The sequence below is a fragment of the Bacillus rossius genome, chromosome 3, assembly GCF_032445375.1.
Source record: "Bacillus rossius redtenbacheri isolate Brsri chromosome 3, Brsri_v3, whole genome shotgun sequence".
In the NCBI taxonomy this organism is placed as follows: domain Eukaryota; kingdom Metazoa; phylum Arthropoda; class Insecta; order Phasmatodea; family Bacillidae; genus Bacillus; species Bacillus rossius.
Window position 1 is genome coordinate 70,666,467 of NC_086332.1, and position 26,006 is coordinate 70,692,472.

The 26,006-nt window shown below is 37.3% G+C and overlaps 1 protein-coding gene across 1 annotated transcript in view; it reads left to right on the forward strand.

Annotated features, from left to right (window-relative positions):
* The first annotated feature begins 7,941 nt into the window (after nt 1-7,941).
* The window catches only part of LOC134530874 (serine/threonine-protein phosphatase 2A 56 kDa regulatory subunit epsilon isoform), a 198,193-nt gene continuing 180,128 nt past the window's right edge, over nt 7,942-26,006 (forward strand). Inside the window, exon 1 of the mRNA XM_063366140.1 lies at nt 7,942-8,947. Coding sequence (XP_063222210.1) covers nt 8,809-8,947 — 139 coding nt within the window. The 5' untranslated portion in view covers nt 7,942-8,808. The remainder of the gene's footprint in view (nt 8,948-26,006) is intronic.

Consider the following 26,006-nt stretch of genomic DNA (forward strand, 5'->3'; position numbering starts at 1 on the left):
CCATGTCTTACCCGGGACTCAAACCCAGGACCCCTCGCACCGTAAGCCGGTGTGCATCCGATTACGCTACGCTACGGAGGTCGGCTGAGAGGAAGAGAAGTCTAAAGATTTACATCAAGTTCTGTCCCGAACACGCCCGAATATTCACCTTCGGCCAACCTCAGGATTTGTTTTATTTTTGCGCAGGAAAAATTAATTAAAATATTAAAAGTGGTCGGTTATGTTAGCTATATTAAAACACTTTAAAACACTATGGAAGGTTAGTTAGGTTAGTATAGCTACACTAAAATAAACGGAGAAATATAAATATATATATATATATACCCGAGGTTGCCGAACGTGATATTCAGGCGTGTTCGGGCAGGGACAGAACTTGTTGTACATCTTAGGCGGAAACAGAATTTTGAAAGAATTTCAACTACTATATACTATAACAAAATAGAGAATTCAAAATTCACTATTCGTTCAAGTAACATGGTTCTAACTCCTTTAGCTCACAACAAATGCGTCAAAATAGAAGGCTTAATAGATTTGGGAGAGTGGCGGGGGGAAATTTTGTGAAGCGGTTTTCTCATACATTTTTTTTCACTCTCACTTTTGGTTGTTTGCCAAATTACATTAATTTATAATGGATTCTAAATCACGTTATTATAATCTCGGCACAAATATAATTCTTAACTGATCTATGCCGTAAATTAGTCCTGGTGCATCTACGTTTCTTCAACCATGCATTTGGATTGAGATATGTAATAAAATTTTCAAGTATTTGTGGTTTAAACAACGAATCGATACCTACATTTTCAATTGAAACACCGTTATATTATTAAACCAAAAATTACAATTTAAAAAACTATGCCATGAGGGCCATAGACTGTTTTGACTTAATCTGTCCGATCTAGAAAACCAGTTTCTAAATTCTGGGACATGATTAAGTAGCCAAGAGTGTATTCAAATGATAAAATGAAATGCATGACTTACACTGTTGCTGATCATGTAAAATGGACTACTCATGCATGACAGTTTGGTTTGCCACCCTTCATTCCCCAACGAAGCTGTTGATGTGCTCAGGGAAGTCGGAGAAGGCTCTTTTGTTTTTTATCGCATTATATAATTTAATTAAATGTTGATATTGAGACACCTGTTACAGGACTTGTTTCAGGGTCATTGTACATCAATTTAAACAAGGTTTTTTTTTTTTACTTAAATGTGTTGCAACATTGTAGACTATCTCCTGATCTAGTCCCGCAGTGGCGTGCCCGATTTACTATGCGATTTAAATCCCGGCATAGGAATCATAGCGTAGATCAGTTTGTGTAATTAGGACTGCCAGACAGCCGAATGCGATCGGTGTTATTAGCCTCCCCTACTCGACATTCTCTTCATGGGATCATCTAGAGATTTTGGTTTCTGTGCAGGTTCTTTTGCTTCTTGTCACACTATAGCTCAGCCATGCTTGTTTGACAAGTTAGATGACTTGAGTTTCCATAAAATATTTTGCAAATAGTGACGCCGACCGCCGGTGCTCCCTCTGGTTCGCACAGGCCGTTATGCCACAACAACACCTCATAAGTGCATCGAACACGCCCGTGCGTGATTCCCGCCGAGTGTGTAAAAGTGCGCCGCGACGAACACCAAAGCGACGTCAGCGCCCGGCCGGGTGTGGCAATGCGCCTAATTAATTATATAATTATTCTGTCAAATTAAAACAACTAAATTAATACCAATTTAAAAGAGGATTCATGTAAGGGAAATTATGTCTAATTGTCTTATAAGCATATATTGTGTAACTTGTCTTTAAGTCCAAAACTGGCTGGGTCGGTTTTCCCGCGTTCCACGCATTTAGGCGCGAGGCCGCAGGGCGGTCTCGAACTGAGTTACCGTCGGGAGCTCGAAGGTGTCGGGCGCTCCGCGAACTTCGGGCCATCAACTTTCGCGCTTCATCTCCATATCAGCAATTGTGTAAGTCTTTTAAAATCCTTTAACTATCTCGGCGCCGACCCCACCCCAGTCGCACGATATTTCGTGCGACTCGTAACTTATTAATTTTTATCCCGGCAGGGAGTTTTCTCATATTTTACGTAATTCCATGTCCAGTTTAAGGACAGCGTATAGTGGTACACAGTTTCGGCTTCACAGCCAGCTAATTGTTATTACCGTAGGCTCTTTGTAACGAGTGTTGAATGCTACTGACTAACTTTCGCCTTTTAATTTTCAATATCTTAAATGTGTTATTTGTCACGTGTGATTTAACTGAATAACTTTCAATTTCAAGAGACTTTAACGTGTACGTCTCCAGCTGGCGTATCTACGTAATTTTAGAGACATTAATATTTCGTCGCAGGCTAGATTGCAAACAATCCTGAACATAGGGATTTCTCTTAGTGTTTCCGTATCAGCCTAAGTCGTAGCAGCATAAGTTCCGCGACTATCCGCCAAATCCTTCATAGGGACGTGTACTCACCGTTTCAGCTTGTCGATATTACTTTGCAACCTATCCTGGTCGCGCGCGTCGTTTACGTTCAGAGATACGCGTGTCACAGCGGTCCGACAACGGACGCGGCCAGTACCGGGACCGAGAAGTGTATCAATACTGAATAAAGTGCGGTGTCCTGTAACTTGTTTACCAATCATTTACAAGGCGTCCTGGGTGGCCTGAACAGCCCAGGTAGGTTCCGAACCACGACGCGCTCCTGCCTGCAGGACGAGGCCGAACCCCCGTTAAAACCCCTGAGATCCTTTCCAACGCTAATATTTAATTAAAAACTTAAACAGGCAGCGGGAGCGACGTCAATAGGACAGATGATAAAATATGTTGGGTGGTGAAAGCGATCAGTCACTCAAAATAATGCCTAGTGAAAAAGAAAAAAAACTCATCGGTTTCCATAACAACGAATCTTTAAATTGGCTAAAAACACGTCAGCCATTAAGAAGGTTATGAAAGATAAATAATGTTAATATGAATTTTCTATGAGAAATTATTTTATATTTAAAAATAAAATAATTTTTCTGTAACTTTCAATTATCACTGAACACATTTTTTTACGGTGTAATGAATATTATTGTGAATTAAATTTATATATGATTAAAAAATTATAAATGCACAAATAGCATAACAAGTTCCAAAATTCCATCCAGGACTGTGAAGCATTATTTAATTTGAAAATGATATTAAAACTGAAACGTTTGAGATAGCTGAGAGCAAAAATAAATGTTGATAGTGTGATATCATTCAAAACATATTCGAGGTTAACTGTCCTAATTGGTCGTAGGTCCAAACTTATTGGTTGGAAAAAATTGGATGCCATTTTATGTACAATACTACTTCTCTAATTTGCCGTCGCCCGGGTTCTTGTGTTCGAGACTCGGCGGGGTTCCTAGCAGGGCGCCAGGCTAATGTGGTGGTTAGCCACGAGGTGGGTCGTGAGGTCCGAAGGCCCCTGCGTGGCCCACTTGGAACGGCGGCGGTGGTCGTGATGTTAGGGGTCCCTAATGCCTGCTGTACCTCTGGCCCTACACAGCATAGGACGCTGATCCCTAACTGGATTGGGGAGGTTTGAAAATAACGTACACGGTTTTGCACTATCGTTTACACATCGCGCACGGAGTGTGCAGAGTGGACATTTAATTACGTAGTAGTTACACTTGCAATTACATTCACACGATTTCCCTACATAAAGTACACTGTCATTATACACTGGGCGCTCTGATGCGCCATCACTAAAGTTACGTCCTCACGCCAGTCGAGGTTGAGGGAGAGAGTTTGATTGGAGTCGGCCAATCCCGTGATTTGTGAACAGCGACGCGCGGGCCCACCTGATTGGACCGCGGATCGCTATTAAATTAAGTAAAGTCTTCGATTAGATGTAGCCAGCGCCTGTGCACTCGGCAGTTAATTGAAAGTCTGGTATGGCGGGAGTCGGCCCGTGCCGTATATTCCACGGCCCCGCATAATGCGTTGTGTGGGGCATGTTATGTTTACGCGGCTGAGATAGGCCCTAAACCGGAAAAGGACCGAGCGCACACGGGAAGTAATTAAAAAAGGTTTCGAAGTTTGACTATAGTTACCAGATGGAAGTTCAGTGAAGACAAAGGATGATGTCTCCCCGTGGGACGTGCGTCCGTCCCGGTCCGCGAGTCGCGCTGTACTGGCGTCTGGCCCTGCATGAGGGGAGGGGTGAGCATCCTGTCGCTCCAGAATTTCTAAAGTTCCGTTATTCGTAAAAAAATTATATTAATAAAAAATGTAAGTGGCTCTAAATTCCCACAATAAAACTTAATAATTAACTCAATATATATATATGTTTTAGAAATTAGATGTAACAGGTTTATATGAAATAAGTTTGAATAAACAGAGTCACACTAGAGACTGTTCGTCGCTTGAAGACTGCTCCAGTGGCGAATGATAAATGATAATTTGGGGCGGTTTTAATTAAGTCACATATTACACTATTGAAATCAGGCTGAAGGCCACAAGGGGAGCACTCACAACTGTATTATTAAAAAACCACACGTGAGTGACCCGGGCACTCCTACGTAGCACTTGTGTTGCACCGTGTTGTTAATTTAAAGTGGCGTATTCTTTAAAGTGTATTGAATTTACAGTGTACGTGACTCGGTTTGTCTTGCCGATTAAGGGCGCGGTTACACGGGACCCTGAACTACTTCAGGTGAACATGTTTAAGTAAACACGTTTACAAACGCGAAAGTGTGCGGTTACACGGTAGTTGCTGAAAAGTGTGTTTAGCTCTAAAACCGATTGTCTACTGTCAACGAATGACTGTGTTGTTGATCTCTATTTTTTAATTGCATCCAGAAAAAGCGGGATTTTCTCACTTGTTTATACAGCATTATCAGCAGAAATGAAATGTGTTTACATATTGCTCAATATTTTTTTACAAATCGGGAATTCAAACATGCACAGTAAAATTTTTAAACTTATTTTTTTATTATTTTCTGAGCGAGAGTACCTATCTCAGTTTTAAGAAAATTAAGGTCAGGATAAATTAAAAAATATGTTTAATTATCTGTTGGTTTTTTTGTTGCATTCGGTAAAATATTACTCGAACTTGTGCCAGAAACACTTTCCATCTAGAATTTCTGCAAAAGACTGTTTATATTCTAACCAGCCAATCAGAGGCTAATGTAGAAGATATGTCGATCTGAACTACTTTGCCAACCTGTTTAAGTTAAATGAGAAATGGCCTCGAACGAAACATGTTCAGACTGTGTGTAACCGCACTCAACAGCTGAACATGTTCACCTGAAGTAGTTCAGACTCCCGTGTAACCGCGCCCTAAGTTAAGGGCGTTGATTATACAAATGTTCCGCAGCGCTCGCCTGACTCGGGTGGGCCATGGCTAGGGACGCGTTCCGTTAGCGGGGTCGGATACTGGCGGTTGCAGGTCGGGCTTTAGGGTGGCCTTCGGCCGTACGTCGTCAAATTAGAGTGTCAAATATATTTGGAGACAAATATTTGATGTTTTGACAGAGCCTTTCATATATGACTGCAATATTCCAAAGAACAATGTTCCAATCATTTTCAGGAAATTGTGGGAAAACAAGGTGATTTATTTATGCATAAGTCAATGTTCAATATTCATCTTTTATCTTATGTAAAATAATGTAATATGTACATTGATGCACTTTATTTACTAACAGAACTCCTACCACTTCGTACTAGTAATGGGCAGAACAGTTAATTTGACCGAATAAATGCATTTGAATCAGTTTCCTGTGATAATTCGTTCAAAAGAATAGTAGATTTTTTAAATTTTAAATATGACATCCGGGAAAGGGATCAGGCACCTCGTAACTCGTTCACTCATTCGAGCATTCGTTACATCTAAGTTGGATACCTGATATTCCAGTTACAAAACGTGCATTAAGAATGTTGAAGCTAAATGAAGCTGCCACCTACCTTACTGGAGCCCTACTGCCAAAATACAAACTGTGCTGTGCTAAAAAATAATAATTAAAAAAACTAATAAATAAATAAAATAAATAATAAACAGGATAAGCAAAATCGTTTTAAAACAACTAGATATTTAGGGTTTAGTTTCGAGTGATGAGTTACACTTTCTGCTGTGGGAAACTTCTCAAGTTACATTTCAGGTGGGCCGAGAAAGCACACGATAGTAGACGAAAAAGCGAAATTGAAAACAAAGCAACATAATTTTACACTAAAGTAATGTTGATACGAAATAAATTATAAGGAAATTAACTCCCTTTTTATCATGACATAGTTTGCTTGGGGACTGACATTAGTTGCCGAATTAGCCGCAAAATTATGTACAGGGCACGAAAGCAAGCATAGAGGTGGGGTCAAATGGTATCAACATTGGCAGAGAGAGAGTGAGAGAGAGGGACGGAGAAGGGGGGGGGGGGAGAGAGAGTATATCAATAGTGTAGCTCAATGCGGTCTACCGAAGGTACCTCAAGGAGAAAATGGGGTAACTTTAGTACTTATATTCGGCTCCAGGTGTCTTGATGCTGCAGAAAGCCAGGAGAGGACCCACTCCATGGGACACTTCATTTTAGGGGGGGGGGGGGGTTAATTCTTGGTACAAAAATTACAGAAAGAAGAAAAAAAAATGTGTAGGTGGGGGTGAAAAATCTTGCCTGGGGCAATGTAAGTAGTAGGCTTGGCACAGAGGTGTGTCGAAACTCAATGTCGGTATCTTGCTGGTCCTGCCAAATAGCGCCAATGAAAGGCATGGAGATGTGTCTGAAGGTAAAGCTTCTGTAAGAAGCTTTTGAGACTGTTCGAGTTGGCAGGCGGCAAAAATGTGAAGCGTGGCTAACTCACATGGGATAAGGGACTCAATGGTGTATGGCCATCCACTGCTGAAAGTGGCGGCCAAGCCACCTGCAAAAAATTCAAGTTGGAAGGACCACACAAAATCAATGATAATAGTTTTAAATTATAAACCCCTGAAAGCATACAAATTATTTGATAAAATTAACAAAATAACATTTTTTATTTGGCCAAGAATATATAACTCATTTGTGCTACAGTGTTTGTCTTCCCTAAGAGGTGTTTACACTGGAATTCCCCAGCGTACAGAGTAAGGTCCATGGGCACTTTGCCTGGTATTAATAATTATCGAACTGCTCACTTATTAACCCTATGAGTACGGGTTCAGCTTAAAACTAAAGCTAGTTAATACAAGCAGCGTATTTATGTGCGTCGCGGCCTCTCTTTCAATCATGGGATCATGGGTAATTTACTTGTATGTTTTGCTTTATGCTGTGGATGCATATTGCTTTGAGTTGTATGCTTGATAAACTATCCTGTCACACCACAAAGCAGATACGTAGCTCGAGAAACGCACGGAGCTGACAGTACTGAAATAAAATATTAATTCATTAGTTTAAAGTAAATTGTGTGGGTAATATAGCACCATAGTAATTTTGCAGAGCATTCTCATGTCAATTTTGTTTTTAGGGGGCTTGTGTGCCAGAGATGATTTAGTTCACTTAAAACACAATGTATCGTCAGGGTTATAGTTTTCAAGTGCAGTTTTGTTTAATTAAGTAGTAATGAGTGATTTAATTTTAAACCCGTAAGAGATGTAAAAATGATTATCCATTTTTCGAAATTCTTCTATTAACCCGTTTGTTTCAGGTAAGTGTTGTTTGTAATTTTTTTAACGCAAGCAATCATTTTCACCAAATACTAGGCTAATAAATAAAATTTTAATTGATTGATAAATTATATAATTATGGAATTTAAATAGAACTAGTTTATTTAAATATAAATCGAAATGCTTGAGGGTGTTGTGAAAAAAAATGTAAGTTAAACTTTTATTTCTGTCATGCGTGCTAAAAATAATCGTGTTTTCCAGGCTTGTAGCGTTTTAAAAATAGTAAATTATTATTATGTCAGTGACCATTGCTACTGATACAGATGTCAATAAAATTTTACGAATTGTGCGCTATCTGTTGAGAAACATTTGGAACTGCATGCTCAGTTTCGATTCATCTTCAAAATTACACAATATCTGCGATTACTATTTTCAGAGCAGGGATCTCTGTGGGTCAATGCTCATTAAACTTTTATTTGTAGATATTTGGACATGACGATAAATTGAATATTTTTTACTGTTTTGAAAATATTCTGTGCTAATTGTAGTGTATTCGTATTACTCTTTTGTAGAGTGTGAATTCTGAATGAAGTGTTTCATGCATGTAGTTCGTGAACGTGAAAATGAAGAAGGGAGTGGAAATCGAGCAGATGGCGGTGGAGAGTAGTTCATACAGCTTTCATTTATCTATCTCGGCAGTCATCTGAGTGCAGAAATACGTTATTAAACTTCAAGCCTATTGATCATAAGAAGAGCAGTGTTGTCGATTGATTCGCATCTTGGAAATATTATGTTGAAAGAGTTAAAAGTATGTAAAAGAGGGTTTTGAACGTTTAGTACTATCTTGAAACCGGCAGGCGAAAAGCCTTACCTGGTTCCTCAGGAACGGGGCGTGTTGTGATGTTCAAGACAGTAGCTTGGTATATGGTCGTTGGCTTGAAATTTATTATACGATGCGGGTAGTGATTATGTGAGTTTTTGAGTGAAATCTAAGCAACCGTGTTTCTTGAAGTGTTTCAATTTCATTGTAAGTAGACTGTGCGGGAAGTAAATTTTTTAATGGTGAATGCATGCGGTCTTCGGATTAAACTTGTTTAAATCGGGACGTAAAATATTATGGTGAAAGTGTTTAAATAACGTTCTGGCATGCGGACCTACACTACACGGGAGTGACGGAGTTAATGAAAGGTGAGCGTGGCCTGTAAAAAAAAAGTTACAGTTCACCATGTCAGCGGGCACATTTGTCGATAGAATAGACCCGTTTGCGAAACGTTCGTTGAAGAAAAAGACCAAAAAATCTCAGGGATCATCGCGATACAGGAACGCAGCTGACTTGGAGTTGCAACCTCTTCCACTTCTTAAAGGTTAGTACTTATTGAAGTATGGTGCAGTTAAAAATAACTAGGTGATAGTAATTGTAGGTAGATTTTTCATGAATGTGTGTAAGTGATATTTTCATTGACTAGCCAAACAATTTTTGGGTATATTTACTAATTTTGTTAATTGGGAGAAAGCTTAAGGGAATGGGAGTGAAGCAGGGGAAGGTCTTGCAACTGGGTGAAAGCCTAATTGCAGGTGTAATTCTATTCTCTACTCTTCACACTTCATTTTTCAATAGGAAATTGCTTGTCAAGTAGGTCACAATTTTTGCTATTGCTTTTAAGTGTTTGTTCTACATTTATTAAGGTAATGTTAAAGTGTTGGTGTATGTTATTGTTTCAATGTTATCGTGCCCTGAAGAATGGCCTGGACTAGGCATACATCTTGCCAGTGGTAGGCTAACTAACTTTGCAGCCAATCCGTCATGTTGCCGTCCGGGGCATTTAATGTGTACGAGTCCAGGAAGCTAAGTTTCTGTAATGTACTTGGATACACCCCACCTAGCGTATTTGTCCAATCAATTGGTTTGGATGAGGGGCAATTTTTGTATAATTAATATACACAGGGGCTAAGTGTGTTTGAAGTTAGCTTATGTTTTGCTGTCTCACCTATTGTAATTACACAAAATAAAGTAAAATCAGGATCAATATTTACAGGATCATGCCATCAGGATCAAGGGATAAACTTGGATACATGATACAGAACTATTACTGTAAAATTCAGAATCATTTTGGGTGCTATTTATTTCGTTTTTATATTTATTTCTGGTGCTGTTGATCTATTAAATGCCCCACTAAAGCTTCTTTAAATTTTTCAATTTGGTAATTATGAATGAAAGATTTTCTTAAAAAAAATATACAGAAAATGGCCAGAATTTATTATTTTTTTGTTCCTGATTTAATTGTAACACCTATGTGAAAGACAATTGTTTATGTTGATAACTTTCTGGTAATTTATTGCTTGAATGTTGATTAGGTTGGGTTAGCTACATTAATATGGTAGGCTATCTACTGTAAAATGGTGAGAGAGTTTTAGGTTAGCTACATGTAGGATTGGTAATTCCTCACTTACCATTCACACTTTTTACAGTATAGTAATGTGTAGCTAACCTATCATTACTGACCATTCACACAAATAATAGTAGTTTAGCCTATATTTGATATGAAATTATTGGTATTGGTAAAATACTTGTAATATTGCAATGCAGTTTTACAGACATTAGAAAATATGTCATCAAGTACAATTTTTTATTTTCATTTGGTGTTTTCAGATGTGCCCTTCTAGTACCTAGATAATTTTCACTTGTGCTTGTTTCAGTATGTTGCAACTAGTTCAGTGTGTGTCAAATACACTGGCTGACCAGCACCAGTTTGCTCACTAGATGTAAGCGAATCACATGAGTTTTCTTGACTTGAAATGTTTTCACAATTTTAAGTTTCCACTTACAATTTGACTTCCACTCGGTAGCAAGGAGTTCATCCTCCCATATAGGGCGCTGTGTGGTAATTATGATACAGCAAATAAAAGGGGTAATTATGAGACAGTGTACAATTTTAATGTTAAGTATCCAAAAGATTTGATTTGATAATTTATAAATGTGCGTTTGTATGCCGACTGGCAATATCAGTTACCTGCAATGAATAAAATCTAATAGTAGGTATTGTAGTAAAAATTTGGTTGCCAAACACATACAATTTTCCCCTCTGAAAACTTTTTTTCCTTTCTTCACAACTTTTTGGAAATTTTTAAAACTATAATAGTCAGAGCAATGGTAATTGTGGCACTAAAAATTCTAGACTTTTAAGATTAAACTATACAAAACAGGAAGCTTTACACCAATTGAGATATTAGTTTTTCGTGGTGAAAGTTATGGGGTAAATATGAGACACAAGGTAGGGAAAGTTTGAGACAGCGACTGGGGTAATTTTGAGACATTCAGTTGTCATCTTGGACCAGCAAAATCATAATTTTTGTAGTTATAATTTGAGGTTAGTTTGCTTAAGGATAAGTACTTTAAGTTACTTCAAATAGAATGTGGTGGTAAGTTAAGAATTTTTTGGTCTATTTCTATATAATTGTAAAACCATACACAACATTTAAAATAAGATAAAGTTTTAAACAATGGGTAAATATGTAGTGTACGGATTAGCACCAAAAAAAATCGTACAAATCTGAAATAACTTTCATGATATGCTCTTTTACGTCCTCTTTTCATAACCGCCTGTGGAGATAAGAAATTCCAATTACTTTTAGAGATATCGCCGTTCTTATTTTGCAATACAAGACCTATGTAATCATTCGACCGTCGCAATTTTATATTTTGCCGTGTGCGCGTGAATGCCCAAATAACAGAAATGTTCCATTAGGTAAGGTTAGTTACATTATAAATACTTCAAATTAAACTGAAATTAAAAATAATATCAATTTATTTTACTTGTTGTATAGTTTTAAGTATTTATAATGTAACTGACATGAACTAACAAAACGGGACGAAGGTAGATTAGGTCAGGTCAGCCACATTATAAATACTTTGAAACTGAATGGACATTAAAAATAATAAAATTAATTTTAATGGTTGTTTAGTTTTAAAGTATTTATAATGTAGCTGACCTAACCTAACAAACTGGAACAAAGGATTAACAGTAGGAACGAACGTATTTTTTTAAAGTATAAAAATTTGAAACTTTAAAAACTCACCTAAGTTGGAGGCGGCCTATTGGTTCATTTGAATATTGGCCTATCACAAACTATCACGTGACAACATTTTCAAAAAAAAAAAACAAAAAAACAATTGATACTTGTAAACAAAAAACAATGGTGAATGCCGTGAATGTGCAGGTATAGTGATTAAAATTTAAAAATTTGATATCTCCAAAAGTAATTGGAATTTCTTATCTCCGCAGGCTGTAATGAAAAGAGGATGTAAAAGAGCATATAATAAAAGTTATTTCAGATTTTTATAAAAATTTTTTACAATAATTAAAATTTAAAAATTCGATATATCCAAAAGTAATTGGAATTTCTTATCTCCGCAGGCGGTTATGAAAAGAGGACGTAAAACAGCATATAATGAAAGTTATTTCAGATTTGTACAATTTTTTTTGGCGCTAATCCGTACACTACATATTTACCAAACAATGTTACCAAAAAGAAAAGCAAAACTTCAGACACAGAAGAAGAAGAAGAAGAAGAGGAGGAATGGATAGAGAGTGGTGATAGTCTAGATGACATAGATATTACAGGAGAAGTAGAAGACAATTTCATTCACGTGGAAACTACAATCGTATAGCTCAGGTGATTATGTTTTGGTAATATTCAAGGGTGGGAAAAGACAAACTGTGAACTATCGGTATGTGTGTGTCGTTCAAAATGTTTTGGACGGTGAAGATGTAGAAGTGATGGCAGTGTTGAATGACAGAAGGACTATTTTAAATTGAAAGAAAATGATGTATCAGTAGTGAATTTGAATGATATCGTAGGTAAAGTACCAGTACCAAGAATTCATCAAGTTTGTGACAGACTGAAATACACATTCTTCAAACCTGTTGATATATACGAGGCGTAGGCTGTGACAAATTTATTCCTTAATTTTAATACAGAATTGTATCACAATTTTTATCTAATTTAGTAACAAAAAAATGTTTTGTGCTTGTTTTATCTATTAACAAATAAAAATTAGGTCTTAATTATGATGTACTAGTAACATTAGTACAGTCTAATGCATTGATAGAATTCTAAAATGAAATAACATGATGCATTGGTGGTGAATGAGAAATACATTTCTTTTGACAGTTCCACAAACATTAATTTGGTGAATGACTAAAACACACATTTTCAAACTTTTCCATGTATTGACATGTTTATTTATGTTTGGTGCCAAATTTATTGATTTGTTTTTATGTAGATGACTATTCCAATTTTTTCATCCAGTTTAGAGACCAAAAAATTATTTTTCTACTTATTTTGTCTCATAAATTTTTTTTATTGATTGTGTTTGTGTAGTCGTAGTGTGTTTAGAGTCATAAAATTTTTGTTCTTGCTGAGAATTTTACTTGTAAAATTTGTACATATAAAATAATATTTGCCCTGTCTCATGATTACCCACCCATTCTTATCCTGTTACAAACAACAAAGAGATACCACTGTCTCAAAGTTACCCCATGGCTGTCTCATCATTGCCCCACAGGTCGGGTAATTATGAGACTCTTATTTAAATTTTTTATTCATTATACATTAAGTGCACTTTAAAAATAACACTAACACATCAAAGCTATTGTACAGTATGTTGTACTACTATTTTTTCTAGCAAAATAAAATCAATGAGTGAAAAATTAGAGCAAATGATTTAAGATTTGTCTCACTATTACCCCACTTGACCCTACTTCATTCTCCCCCCCCCCCCCCCTTTTCATTTAGCTTTACTCTTAGGTCCCTTGCATCACTCACTTCCAATATTTTGCCCCCAAGCCCACGCAACTCCCTCCCTGATCATGCCAGGAATGCATTCTTTTTTTGTTTGTCTCTTCTCTCTCTCTAGAGATTCAACTTGTGATCTCTCCTTCCTAGGTGTTCCCACCTCTGTGCACTAGTTCCCAGCTGTCCTCAGCCCTCCATCCTCTCCCTTTATCACATTGAACAGTTTTACCAACTTTTCTACCCTTTTCCTCTGAAAAGTTTCCTCTTCCAGTTCCCCTGAAATTTCAGATGGGATGAGTAGTGTTTACGATTCCATAACAATATTGATGATGTCTCCAAGATGGCATCGCTTACGTCATTACCATCCCCACGTTCTTACGGGAGAAGCGCGGGAATATGGAGGTTTTGGGCGGGGAACAATAAAAACACTATTTTTCACGTATTTTATTGTTTAAATACTTTTTTTCCTCGGTCTCATAAACTAGACTATAATCCCTTCCGTTATACTTAGTCTATTTTGGAATAGTACCAATATTTTATTATCAACAAAATGATGTTGTAGACGTTAAAACTTAAGGCAGTATCGTGAAATATAACACAGTGCTTTATTTATTACAATAGTTCACGATTTTGAAAAATAAAAGTTGCGGAAAAGTTATAAATTTTGAGGAATAAATTACCGGTATCGCAAAATAGACTAGACCAGGTGGGACTTTAGTTTACTACACAATACTGAGAAAATATTCTTTCCAAACATCTCACTTTCACAAAACAGGCTAGACCGGATTGTACTGTTGTCTTCTTCACGATACTGAGAAAATAAACTTTCCAAAGTCTCACTTTCACAAAATTGACTATATATATGGTTGGGACTGTAGTCTACTTCTCGATACAGAGACATATTTATCTTAAAATTTCTCTATTTCACATAATGAAATGCCAGAATCTAAATCCAAACTACACCGGGTAGCTTTTCTTTCTTCATTACGACACCCTAAACCCATAGTATATACAATGAAATACACGTAAAATATTGCACCAACCGTTCTTTCGCCACGAACCACATTTTCCCCGCTTATCTCGTTAAAATGTAACATAAGAATAGCATAACTGACTTCTATCACATGTTACACTGTTCCGTTCAGTCCATATATTTAAGTATTTACAGTGTAGCTTATCAAACCAAACCAAACAAAACATTCATTTTGTTTTCTTTACCTGAACAAGTACTAGCCCAGCATATTAACATTCACATATCACCTATTCCTGAGATCAACACAGTCTTTTTCAAACATACTAAGATTGTACATATCATCGAATTTACCTCTTTTTTCTCTTCAAACCAATTCCAACATTGTTTATTAACAATTTACTTGCGCTTGTTTCTGATTTTTAATATATATTTTGAAATCTTCCATCAATCAATGATTTTTTAGTCACCTCACGATCACACAAATTTAAACCACCACTAACATCACAAACAATCTCGCTAACAACAAAACAATAACTTCCAGTTATACCAACTCAGTAACTTCTGTTACCTATGCACTACAATCAAAACATTTCCCTCCAGTTCTACCAATTTTTTATTACTTCCAAACTAGTTTTCCTACCTCTATGCCCTACTAATATGATGTCATTTATTTCCCCTCCGTTCTCAACCAATCAGAAACCTGGTATCGTAAACAAGACTTGACCCTCTCAGATTGCCTACGCATCTTACTCTCTTGCACTCCTTTCTCTTTCACATACCCATGACCCATGTTGCAGCTCTGCACTGCACTTTTTCCAGCTCCTTCTTACCTCTGTCACTACCATAGTTTCATACTCATCATTGGACTACCTAACATAGAGTATGCCTTTGTCCTTACCCTTCATTCGGTACCCTACAGGTTCCTGTCAAGTAACCCCAGCCCCTTACTTCCCTTTCTTAGCATCTGCTGCACGTGTTTTGCCCATCCCAGGTTATTGTGCAAGGTTACCACCAGATACTTGTACTCCCCTGCCTCCTATTTCTCCTGCCCCTTCCAGCAATAAATAAACATTCTTTGATACCTTCCCCTTCTTTATGAACCTAATATCTTTAGTCTTATTTATATTTCATCTTAACGACATCCTGTTTTTCATTGTCCAGCGTTCTAGTCCACCCAAATCCCCCTGTAGATGTTGCACTTCCCCCATTCTTCATGCACACATAGTGGTCAGCAAATATTCACATCTTTCCTTCCATTCTACCTTCTATGTCATTTCCTGAAGTCATTTTCCCTGATAAAAGTTCCATATCACAAATCTGAGTTTATCCCTTAATCCTGATGGCAAGATCACGTGTTACATGATATTTGCCATTTTTAATTTAGTATGTCGAAAGATCCTGGACATAACAAAAACTCGTGCTATAACATTGATTTATGATCATTAGTTAAAAATGAATGAAAAAATTTCCACCTGTATTGTGATATAAAATTTTTAGCATGGCCAGGATCTTTAGATATACAAAATTAAAACAGCAAGCATCAAAGCATCATGTACCTACCACAGGATCAATTTATACAGAATCATGCCATCAGGTTCAACGGATAAAATTGGATGTGTGATAATGGAACAATTACCTTTTCCCCTCTTCTTTCCTTACCCACCTGCACTCGGTCTCCTATCCAATTTACCACACTTTTTGTCCTTTACCACAAACTCCACCTGTTTCATCAGCCTCCTTTGCAACACCTGATCAAATGCCTTCTTGAAATCTGTGAATATTGCATCTACCTGTTTCCTCTCATACACTGCTTCTATCAGGTCTTCCAGTAGCTCCGCCATCTGTGTTTCACTTGAGAACCCTCTCCTAAAGCAGGAGACAAACTTGAGGAAAGCACCAAAGACACTCCAGCCCTCGACAGCGATGACGAAAGTGAAGGCGAAGTTGACCCACTTAAAATTATTGCAACCCACTCAGGAACTACGCTGCACAAAAAACAGCACAGGTTCGAGAAGCCGGAGAGAAGCTTGGTCAAGCCGTCTACCCTGAATCATCCTTTTCTCCGACCAGGTACCTTTCCTACACTACATGTCAGGCTGACTGGCCTCTAGTTTTCCAGGTTTGTCCCTTCCCCCTTTTCCGCCACTGCTTCGGCAACTTTCCCTTCTCCAACAATTGATTGGACGTCACCTACCTGCATACCTCCTTGCCCCCCTCCCATCCCTTCTGGCCAGCTGTCTTCTTTCTATTCAGTCTCCTAGCTTCCTTATGTACCTCTTCCATCCGTGTTTGAAGTCCTTCCTTTTCACTTTCTTTGTTTTTTTCACGCCATCATTTACCTTACCCTTTACAAAAACACACAGGTACTGCTGTAGCAAATTTTCCTTCTCCAAAGGGCCCCTTCTCCCATGTTCCTTCCCCTCTCTTTGTGAAATGTTACCTTTCCCCTTCCTCAAGCAGCCTTTGAATCTTGAATCATGTTTTTCCCGTTGGTGTGATAGTAGTATGTTGCCTTATTATTTAAAATTAAATGAAACAGTAACAGTATAGGTAATCCATTTAACAATTTAGTAATTCAACTATTTACGAAGAAATCAACCACCAATCAAAACTCTGTAATGGCAATTGTGTAGCGAGATAAGTGTAGGGGCCTACTAGTATTCAAATTCATTTTGCTGGAGCAAAGTGAGAAGACCAACACATAATGCATTACTGCTTACAAGATCAAGAAAACTGTGTGTTTGTGCCTGATTTATGTTAGGAAAGTAAAAAGATGGGTTTAAATGTGTTAGTATTGGTTGTGGTTAAGATTTTAAACATCTTTTCAACACTTAAGTGAGTTGAGGCAAATGAAGAATGGAGAAGAGAGGGAATGCATTCAGCATGGTAAAGAAGTACCCACTGCAAAGTAAACCACATTTCCCACTTGCAAAAATTTTGGCTTTGTCATTTACAGTAATCGAGGCTGCACCGCCTTGATAAGAGAAGCGTCACAACCACTTCACCACACACTTTCTTTTGAGCTGACTTAAGAAAGGAACTCCTGAGCATGAAATTTGAATGGGTGTTTTTACACTGCTTTGTTACCAAGGATTTGCCATCAAGCACTATTTCAAGACTTGATTAGAAACTAGACAGTAGTACCAACTAGGAAACAAGTTGCACTGTTGAAGGCATTTTCGAAGCCACTGTGCCTCCAACCAAGGCAATAAGGGTTTGATTCTCAACTGGGTTGAACCCTGATTTTTCACAAGGGGGTGTTTAAAGGCTATACCACACTAGAAATACCGGCGAGCATCGCACTTATCATTCCACCTCACTAACATACATACACCCCTGATGAGCCGGGCCCCTTAAGCATCTTAACACCTTTAAGGCTGCTACCTACACAGGCACACATACGGTGTGTGGAGCTTCAGAAAAAAATCACGCAATTTAAAACCTGCTCAAGGTATCCAAGTGGGGTCTGTTCACGAAAAGCAACTTAGGATTTGCTGAGAGTAGATGAGTAGTTCTCTCTTTCTGTATTTCATTTTTAAACAGTGTGTATAAAAACCTTAAGGTTCTAATACTTCATTAACTGTGGTTATAAAGAAACTGAATGAAAATTAATGTATTTAATTTGTTTACAATTAGGAATATTTCAATAACATGATGGTAGGTGTAACTAAATTTATTATAGAATCAAATAACTACATTAAAATGATTTTCTGAGAGTTGATAGGCTTGGATAAATAATCTTTAGCAGATTATTTTCAACTAAGGCAATAATATTTTTACAATATTATTTTAGGACAAAATTGTAGGCTTCGTTATAGTACTTTGATAAAAATATTTTCATGTTGACTTAAAAATTATCTTATTTCAAGGAAATAAAATTTCGTACTTTTTTAAAAACATCTGTAATTGTTTAAACAAATTTTACAAATTGTGGCAAAACTCTTTACCTATGTCAAAAGTAACATTATTTTCAGACCTCGATGTACTACATTGTTTGTTCGTTTGTGATTGTAAAATATGTAAGCTATATTAATTATATTTTAGAACAAAATCTTCATCTCTGGATTTACTACAAATTTAGTATTTTTGCCTTTTCTGAAAAATTGTATTTATACATTATGAGTTTTGCTACGGCACAGTTCACATTTGATTCATACTTGATAATTCTTTATGTATACTGAGTTAGCTTATCATATCAGCAAATCAAAGCAATGATACATGAAACTTTGCAAATGTGCAGTTATTTATATCTCGTCTGAAATGAAATTATTGAAGTATCTTTTTCAGTATGTGTACAGTATGTCAACATGATTTATAAAATTACAAATGGTTTAACTAATTGTAAATTTCTGGCCGTCAAAAGCATAAACCAACGTTGCTGTTAAAATATAAGCCATGAAAAGGCCATGAGTTGCTGGCTGAACTGAAATTGATATTTTATCTTTGGTGACATTAGATTATTTCATTCTGAAAGTATCAAATTAATGTGTGCACGTCAATCTCTTCTCAAGTGGGTGTTAACAAACCAGTTGGTAGTTATTGACTAGTTTTTTTCATTTGTTGTATTTGCTGAGTAACTGAATGAAAATAATTGTTAGCAAAAACTGAGTGTCAGATCTACAAATATTTAAATACTGGTACATACTTGAGAGTTGTTTTAAATAATTTATGAGTGTAAGCAAGGCAGTGAAGGGATTTTTTTTATCATCATGCTGTTTTAAAAAAACCATTTACACAATTGGATTACACAAATTCAGAAAATGAAATAAAAACTAATTATTTACAGAAACAAATTTACTATGGTTTAGTTCATAGTGCTCTGCAGCATACGATTCTCACCATTTTGGTTTATAATATTGCCACAGTTTATATGATTCACAGGGCAATTAACTAGCTACTCTGGTTAGACCAACATATAAAGAAGTTCGCTGACATCACTGCCACAAACCATGTACTTAGGTGTCCCTTTTTCATGCCCAAAACAATACTCTCTCTAGATGCATTTTCCTCAGGTTCTATTTGAATGTAAACAAATTTCACCCTGTTTCTTACAAATCATTTAACTTCTTAATAATAACTAGAAAAAAAATCAGTCTTGTGTACAAGTATGTCTTAAAAAAAAACATGTAAAACAAGCATCAACCTAAAAAATTATGATTTAAATGTAAACAAACCATATTAATGCATCTATTAATCACTGGACTGTAACACAACATAACCAGTCAGTGTTATTCGGCTCTGCAAACTCTGAATGAGAGCTCTGTAGAATAAGTCAGGGTATCTAAAGGTCACGTAAGCAATGAAAAGTCCCGAAATAGTTATGCTGCTGAAAGTCAAGAATTTTTAATTTGCAGTACCCTTTTGCTAACTTGTTTTTTTGAAGCCTCACTTCAATTTATAGTCGCACGTTAATTATAAATAGTTAAGAGACTGTATACTTTAATTATCTGTGAAATAACCTCTGAAAAGGTTTTAGCTTCTAATAGCTTCAAGTACGTAGTAGATGTATTTTGTATAGTGTTGAATTTTTCTTATTATTTATATTTATAAATGACAAGGTGATGTAAAAAGTTGAAAGAAAATTTTATAAAAAGGTTCTGAGAAAGTCCTGAAATGTTTCATTCAGTAAATGTGATTTACTTGTCCAATAATATGTGAACCAATTTATGTCAAAGTTCCTTTCACATTTACTTATTTTACTGTCTAAATAATTTTAAAACTTAATGGTTTTTATCAGTTTAAGTAAAATAGATTAAATTATTTTTGTTAAATATATAAAATGCATAAAAATGTTATATTTCCAATTTTTGAACTAATAATTTTTGGATAGTAATATATGAAAATTTTATCATTATTATTTTATACAAAATCAGTACTATTATTAATTTTTTACATTATTGATTCTATCAATAATATTGCCATATACAAAAATGTTGAATAACTTTTGGACTAAAACTATCAAAATTCATGATGACAGCTCTGCCGGACAGTCATGCGCACACAAATGATCAACTGCCACCACTAGTGTACTGTGATGTTCTTTCTGTCTGGGCGTGTGGAGAAAACAAAAAAAAAATTTGAACCACTCATCTGTACACACAGCATGATATAGTGTATAGCGTAACAGTTTGTGTATTCTCTGCATTAAAGTATCACATGAAATAAGCCCTTCGCTGGAGCAGTCACATAATGCACATGAAATGGGAGTAAATTGTGTGAATCCATTGTAAAAGTAGTAGTACATATTTTTCATAGGTTACACAAATATCCAGCATTGATATTACTGGGAATTGAGCCCAGATTACATTAGTAGGAGCCAAATGGCAAGTACTGTGATAAATTAACTAGTATGGCTCATATTAAAACCGGAAAATGTTGGTTCTAGTTATGTTTGTTTTATTATTTCATGTCCTTTGTTGCCTGTCCTTAGGGTTATGAAGTCTGCCACAAGAAAATTTAGTTGCCCTTACTGACAGCCTGATTGCAGTAGGATTTATTTATTCATTCAGTAGTTACGCTTTTTGTCTAATGATGAGCTTTTAATACTCGCATCCGAGCATGGTAACTACAGGTAACACCATGGTGGTGAAAGCTGTTATGTACCGGGGTTAATCCTGCATGGATTTTCCATTATCTTTACCTTCTGCAGCATGGTAGTGATAGGACAACATACAACACCCAGTGCTGGAACCAGAAAGGAAATTTTTCTCAAGTGAAAAATTGTTGAATCAACTGGAGATTCAACCTTGGTCTCTTGGGTCACTAAACAGAGCTGTAACCAGTGTCTATACATGTTTTCAGGGTGTTCCCATTCTGGAAAGTCAGGGAAGTTGGTATTCGTCAGGGAGAGACGAAGATTTTACTTAAAATCTTGTTGAAGACATGGAAATTCTCCAGTGATTGTAATTTGAGGGTAAAATGACTTTCTCCAGTCTGCCATACCCAAACTGTGTAAGCATTTTTTTTCCGGATGGGTTTTATTTTAGTGCACTGTCATTCACACTATAAAATAGTAAAGGCAAGATTCTGTTTGAAGTATAAAAAAAATGTAGTCAATTTGGCCGGTTATGGTGGAGGCTGGATTTTCTTTGTTTCAGAAAATTGCAAAATAGCTAAATTGTTGGGGGAAAAATTAACCAGGGAAGTTAGCAATTTTGGTCTGGGTTAGTTACAGAAATTTTATTACAGATTTAGTCTAGTATTACATAAATCCTTTCCTTTTCCTTTGGCATTAGTAGCTTGTATGAGCATCAGATCATTAGGACAGTCTTATTACTTCACTTGGATTAGTATAAATTGTACACTCCTTCTATTGTCGGGGCCCTGGTACCATCTGTTTGGTCCAGCCCACTAGGACAGATACTTGGTTAATGAGAATGTCAGAGATTATCCATCATGTGTTAATGCTGTGAAAATAACATAAAGCCAAGTCGGTGAAAAGCTCTATATGCTGCATAATCTTACCTTTTTTGGGTTCATGTTGATAATCATTTTTGGATTGTAAAGTATGACAGGTACTTCCCTTGCAACTCAGTTGGCAATCTTCAGTACTTGTTGCAGAATGGTTCAGACATCCTCCCTCCACCACCACTCAACAGACCATAAATTGCAGGTTTTAACCCATTAAAGGTTCTTGCAGTGGTCGGGGAGTAACTGTCTAATATTTTGCTCAAGCCAGTTTATCTGTTAATTTAAAGAACAATTTGAATGTGTAGATTCCATAATTTGTAATTTACATAGCTCCATCATGAGTATTCTTATTCACTAAGTCCACATGACTTGTTACTATCAGAAACATTGCATAGTGAAAAAAAAAATACTTAAGTGATAATAAAGTTGGCAAGAGAAAGAAGAGTAGTCAGTGGTGAGCTGGGGATCTTTAAGGTTTCACAATGTTAAAATTAAATGAACAGAAACAAGGTGTAATTCCGTCTGAATATAATTACGCCAAATTTATTAAAGGAAATTTTTTAACAGGTATTAAAAAAATATAAACATACAATATCAATTACGTACTTAAACAGATCTCAGGTATATTCAGAAAGAAAAAATATGGGTCGACCCGAAATTAAATTATAAAAAGGTTTCTTTTAAAAAAAAATACATATATATTTAAACCATCCCAGTATATATACTTAAAGTCAAGAAATGATGTTTATCTGATGAACTTCGTCTGATGGCGTAGTTTAAGAAATTTCAGCAAAAGGTTAATAGATACAGTAGCACCGGAGGTTGGGGCTTCGTTTCCCGGAAATCCATCGGGAACATGATGCCAGGGCGCCTGTGAGTTGTTGAAAATGTCAATTCGGCGTCCGGCTCTCGGACCCTGTCCGAATCAAAACTGATCAGAACTAGAACACAGACAGTATAAACTGGCCAGAGAATGCCCGCAAAAGTTAAGGGGAGGTTGGGGAGTGTCGCGGATCATAACTCACCAGACAGGGAAGTTGGCTTCTGTTTTCCGATGCGTCGCCAGCCAGGAACTGGATCCCGCGAATACGCGGTTGAGCGCGGACGTTTCCACCATTTCAAAAGAAATAACACTTTGTACTATGCAGACGGACTAAACTACTTAAAGCAGATTACAGATATAGCATCCCTTATTTAATGAACTACATCGTCGGTTGCGGCCGGATGGAAGTCTTGCAGTGTCTCGTCGACTCGCCGATAATCACAAACGGTCCGTCTGCAGTCGCGACGCGAAGTGTCCCGCGAAGAACCGCGTCTCGTAATTAAAAGTAAATGTTCAATCAAAAGTGGGGGGAGGAGACTGGGACGTCTGGACCGAAAGGTTCCGAAGTTCCCCGAGTGGGCCTCATAAAAAAACTCTGACTTAGATATCTCGAATTTGGTAGCACTGGCCGACTTTAGCGCTACCTGTTGAGGGGTGTCTGAAATAAAAAAGAATCGACTCGCCCAAGAAGTGCTTCTATAACAAGGGGATAAAGGGCGCAGTCTGGTGCATCACTCTGGCGGCCTACAGGGGAAGTTAGCTGGGAGGTTAGTAAGTTTGTCACCATATGTTGCGGTGGTCAGCTCCACGGGCTCGCCACAAGAGAAGAAGTTGCTATGTCTGCCGCTAGATGTTGTGTGTGGTCCATCTTGGCACACACACTTTTTTTATGCCAGACGTCCTTGGAGGCGGACGCTGTCTGGCGAGATGTACGACTGGTCAATGATCTTAGACAAATTATTACAACTGAAGGGGGGGGGGGGGGTGGAGTAAGGGGAGGGGCCAGAAAACGCAACCGGGCTGGGAACGGGCGTCCACGACGTGCCTTTCGGGGAGTGAACCTAAGACATATGCATGACGGTAAAGGCTACGGTCAGCTCGTCTCTGAGAAATGGTAACAACTCGTCCAGAGCTGTTGTATGCAGTTTTAGTCATGAAGTGAAGTAATGTTACAGGCCTGGGACGTGCCTGTAAGCGAGGGAAATGTCAAACGGGCTGCCAACGAAGTCTTAGATTTGCAAAAGATCAGATAGGTCTCTGGGAAAGGTGCTTCAGTCTACTGGCACAAAGTTTAACTAAGGGGAGTACACCAGCCTAACAAAGAGTAAATCACCCAAAGTAACCAAATTATAGAGCAAATAAAATTTCCAAATTTAAAATTATATAAAATTAGAAAGAAAAAAAGTGTCGAAATACCAAATTTCCGGCACAGTGGTTCTGGATACACCCCAACTAAATGCAATGTTGAGATGGCTGGAGTGGCGTGCTGGACACCCTTATCTCTGAAGAAACCCCCCCACGACACAGGTAACGCCCCGTCCATGACCCCCTCTTCGTGACCCGCGTAGTCCCATTAGTGACCTCTTTCTTTCTCGCGAGTCCGGGTACCTGTCTTGTCTCGCCTGGAGAGTTCTACGGGTCCCGAAAGCACCTTCGCGTGAAGTGGCATAAGTAGGACGTCATTGTGCTCGCAGTTTCGAGTGTTTAGTTGGGTGACCGTAATGACGTGAAACTTCGAAGGGCTACGAGACATTTCCAGAGGAAACACAGGCAGGAATATAAGGCGACGCCGACCTGCGGTGTGGAAGAGGCTGGTGGTGACCTGGCAACCGAGGGAGAGAATGGTAACGATACTGGCGAATCCTCGGAGCGATGCAAGAGTGAAGTGAAGAGGGTAAGTGACCCTTAGGCGAGCGACAGCGGGCGACGAGATACGGGTTTCGTTTGATGGTGTCGTTCGAAGATGGTGTCACGACTGGGCGGACGAGGAAGTGCGAAGCAGTGTGTTGGAAGCGAGGTTCGTGGTAATAAACGAAGAGTAGGAAGAGCCACTGTCGAGTCAAGCACCATTGGGGAGTGTAAATAGTGGACTTAAGAAAGTGTAATTAATTTTTGGACAATCACTTATATTGTTGTAATTTAAGAACTAGTGTCATTTTTAGTAAACAAAACTAAATTAATTTGGGCTATATTTTCTGGGGCTGTGTTCCCAACTTGAAACATTTGCCAGAATTCTTAGAAGTTAAATATTTAAACTTCAGTGGTTTCTGCATTTGCATATTTTCTGTATCTACCCTTACTTATGAAGAACATTTAATTAAATGCACTACTATGAGTAACTTTCCTAAGAAAAAGAAAAAGTTTCACCTCTTTTAAAACTCTGTCTCAGATACCATGATGGTTTTAGTTTTCTTGTCATTGCTATTATTTGAGAGTTTTTCCTCTAAATGTATCATAATAACTCTCTTGCATCTAATGTTTTATCTCAAATTATCTCAACAGATATTTATTCAATATTATTCCATAACCGTGAAAATTCGCGCAAGCCTTCATATTATTTTATTCACCTGCGTATCCTATTACTTACGAAAATGTTTAGTAAATATCTTGTGAGAACATTTGTGACCCAACAACAAATGCAGAAAGCAATCTGAATAGATATACTGGAAAATACCTTAAACAATATTATGTGCACCCTGCGTGCGAGGCCAAGCCGTAAAGTGGATCAAGTTTTGCACGGTTTGTCATAGAAAAAAATTTCAAGAATCTTAAATAAGAAATAAAAATGAAAACATAAATTCACAGAGAACACAGGTTTGTTTGTGCCTGATGACTGGAACAGACGCCATTTGATTTCCCGAAACGTCGCAACTATTTTTTTCATAGGAAACTTACTGTATTCGTCGGTGCTGTCGTCTTTGTGTTGTCCATATTACCTGTTAATTTCATCGTTGTGATCGTATGTTTGCTGCGTTGTCCAGGTTTGTTGCCTGCCCACATTTACTCTTCTTGTTGACACTTCTCCTTTTTAGCTCACTGTGTTCGTCGGTGCTGCTAATTTTTCATGACTAAATTATATTTCTTCCACGGAATTCTTGTGTTTGAATTTAATGCTTGAATGTGTTCATCTTTGCTGTTGTCATTGTGTGTTGTCCATAATCCCGGTTTAGTTTTATCGTTGGATCCATTTGTTTGACATCGGCTCATTTAGCCTTGTTTGGTGTGAAGTCATGTTTTTATTTCTTATTTTGCATTCTTGAATTTTCTTTCCATGACAAACAGTGCGAAACTGCAATGACGTATGTAAAAAATAATTGCTTAAATAAAAATTCCCTATTGCATGAACCATTTAAAGAACGTATGTATTAATCTAGAGAGGAATGTATCCAAACATAGTCATGTTTACAGCATTGACGAGTCA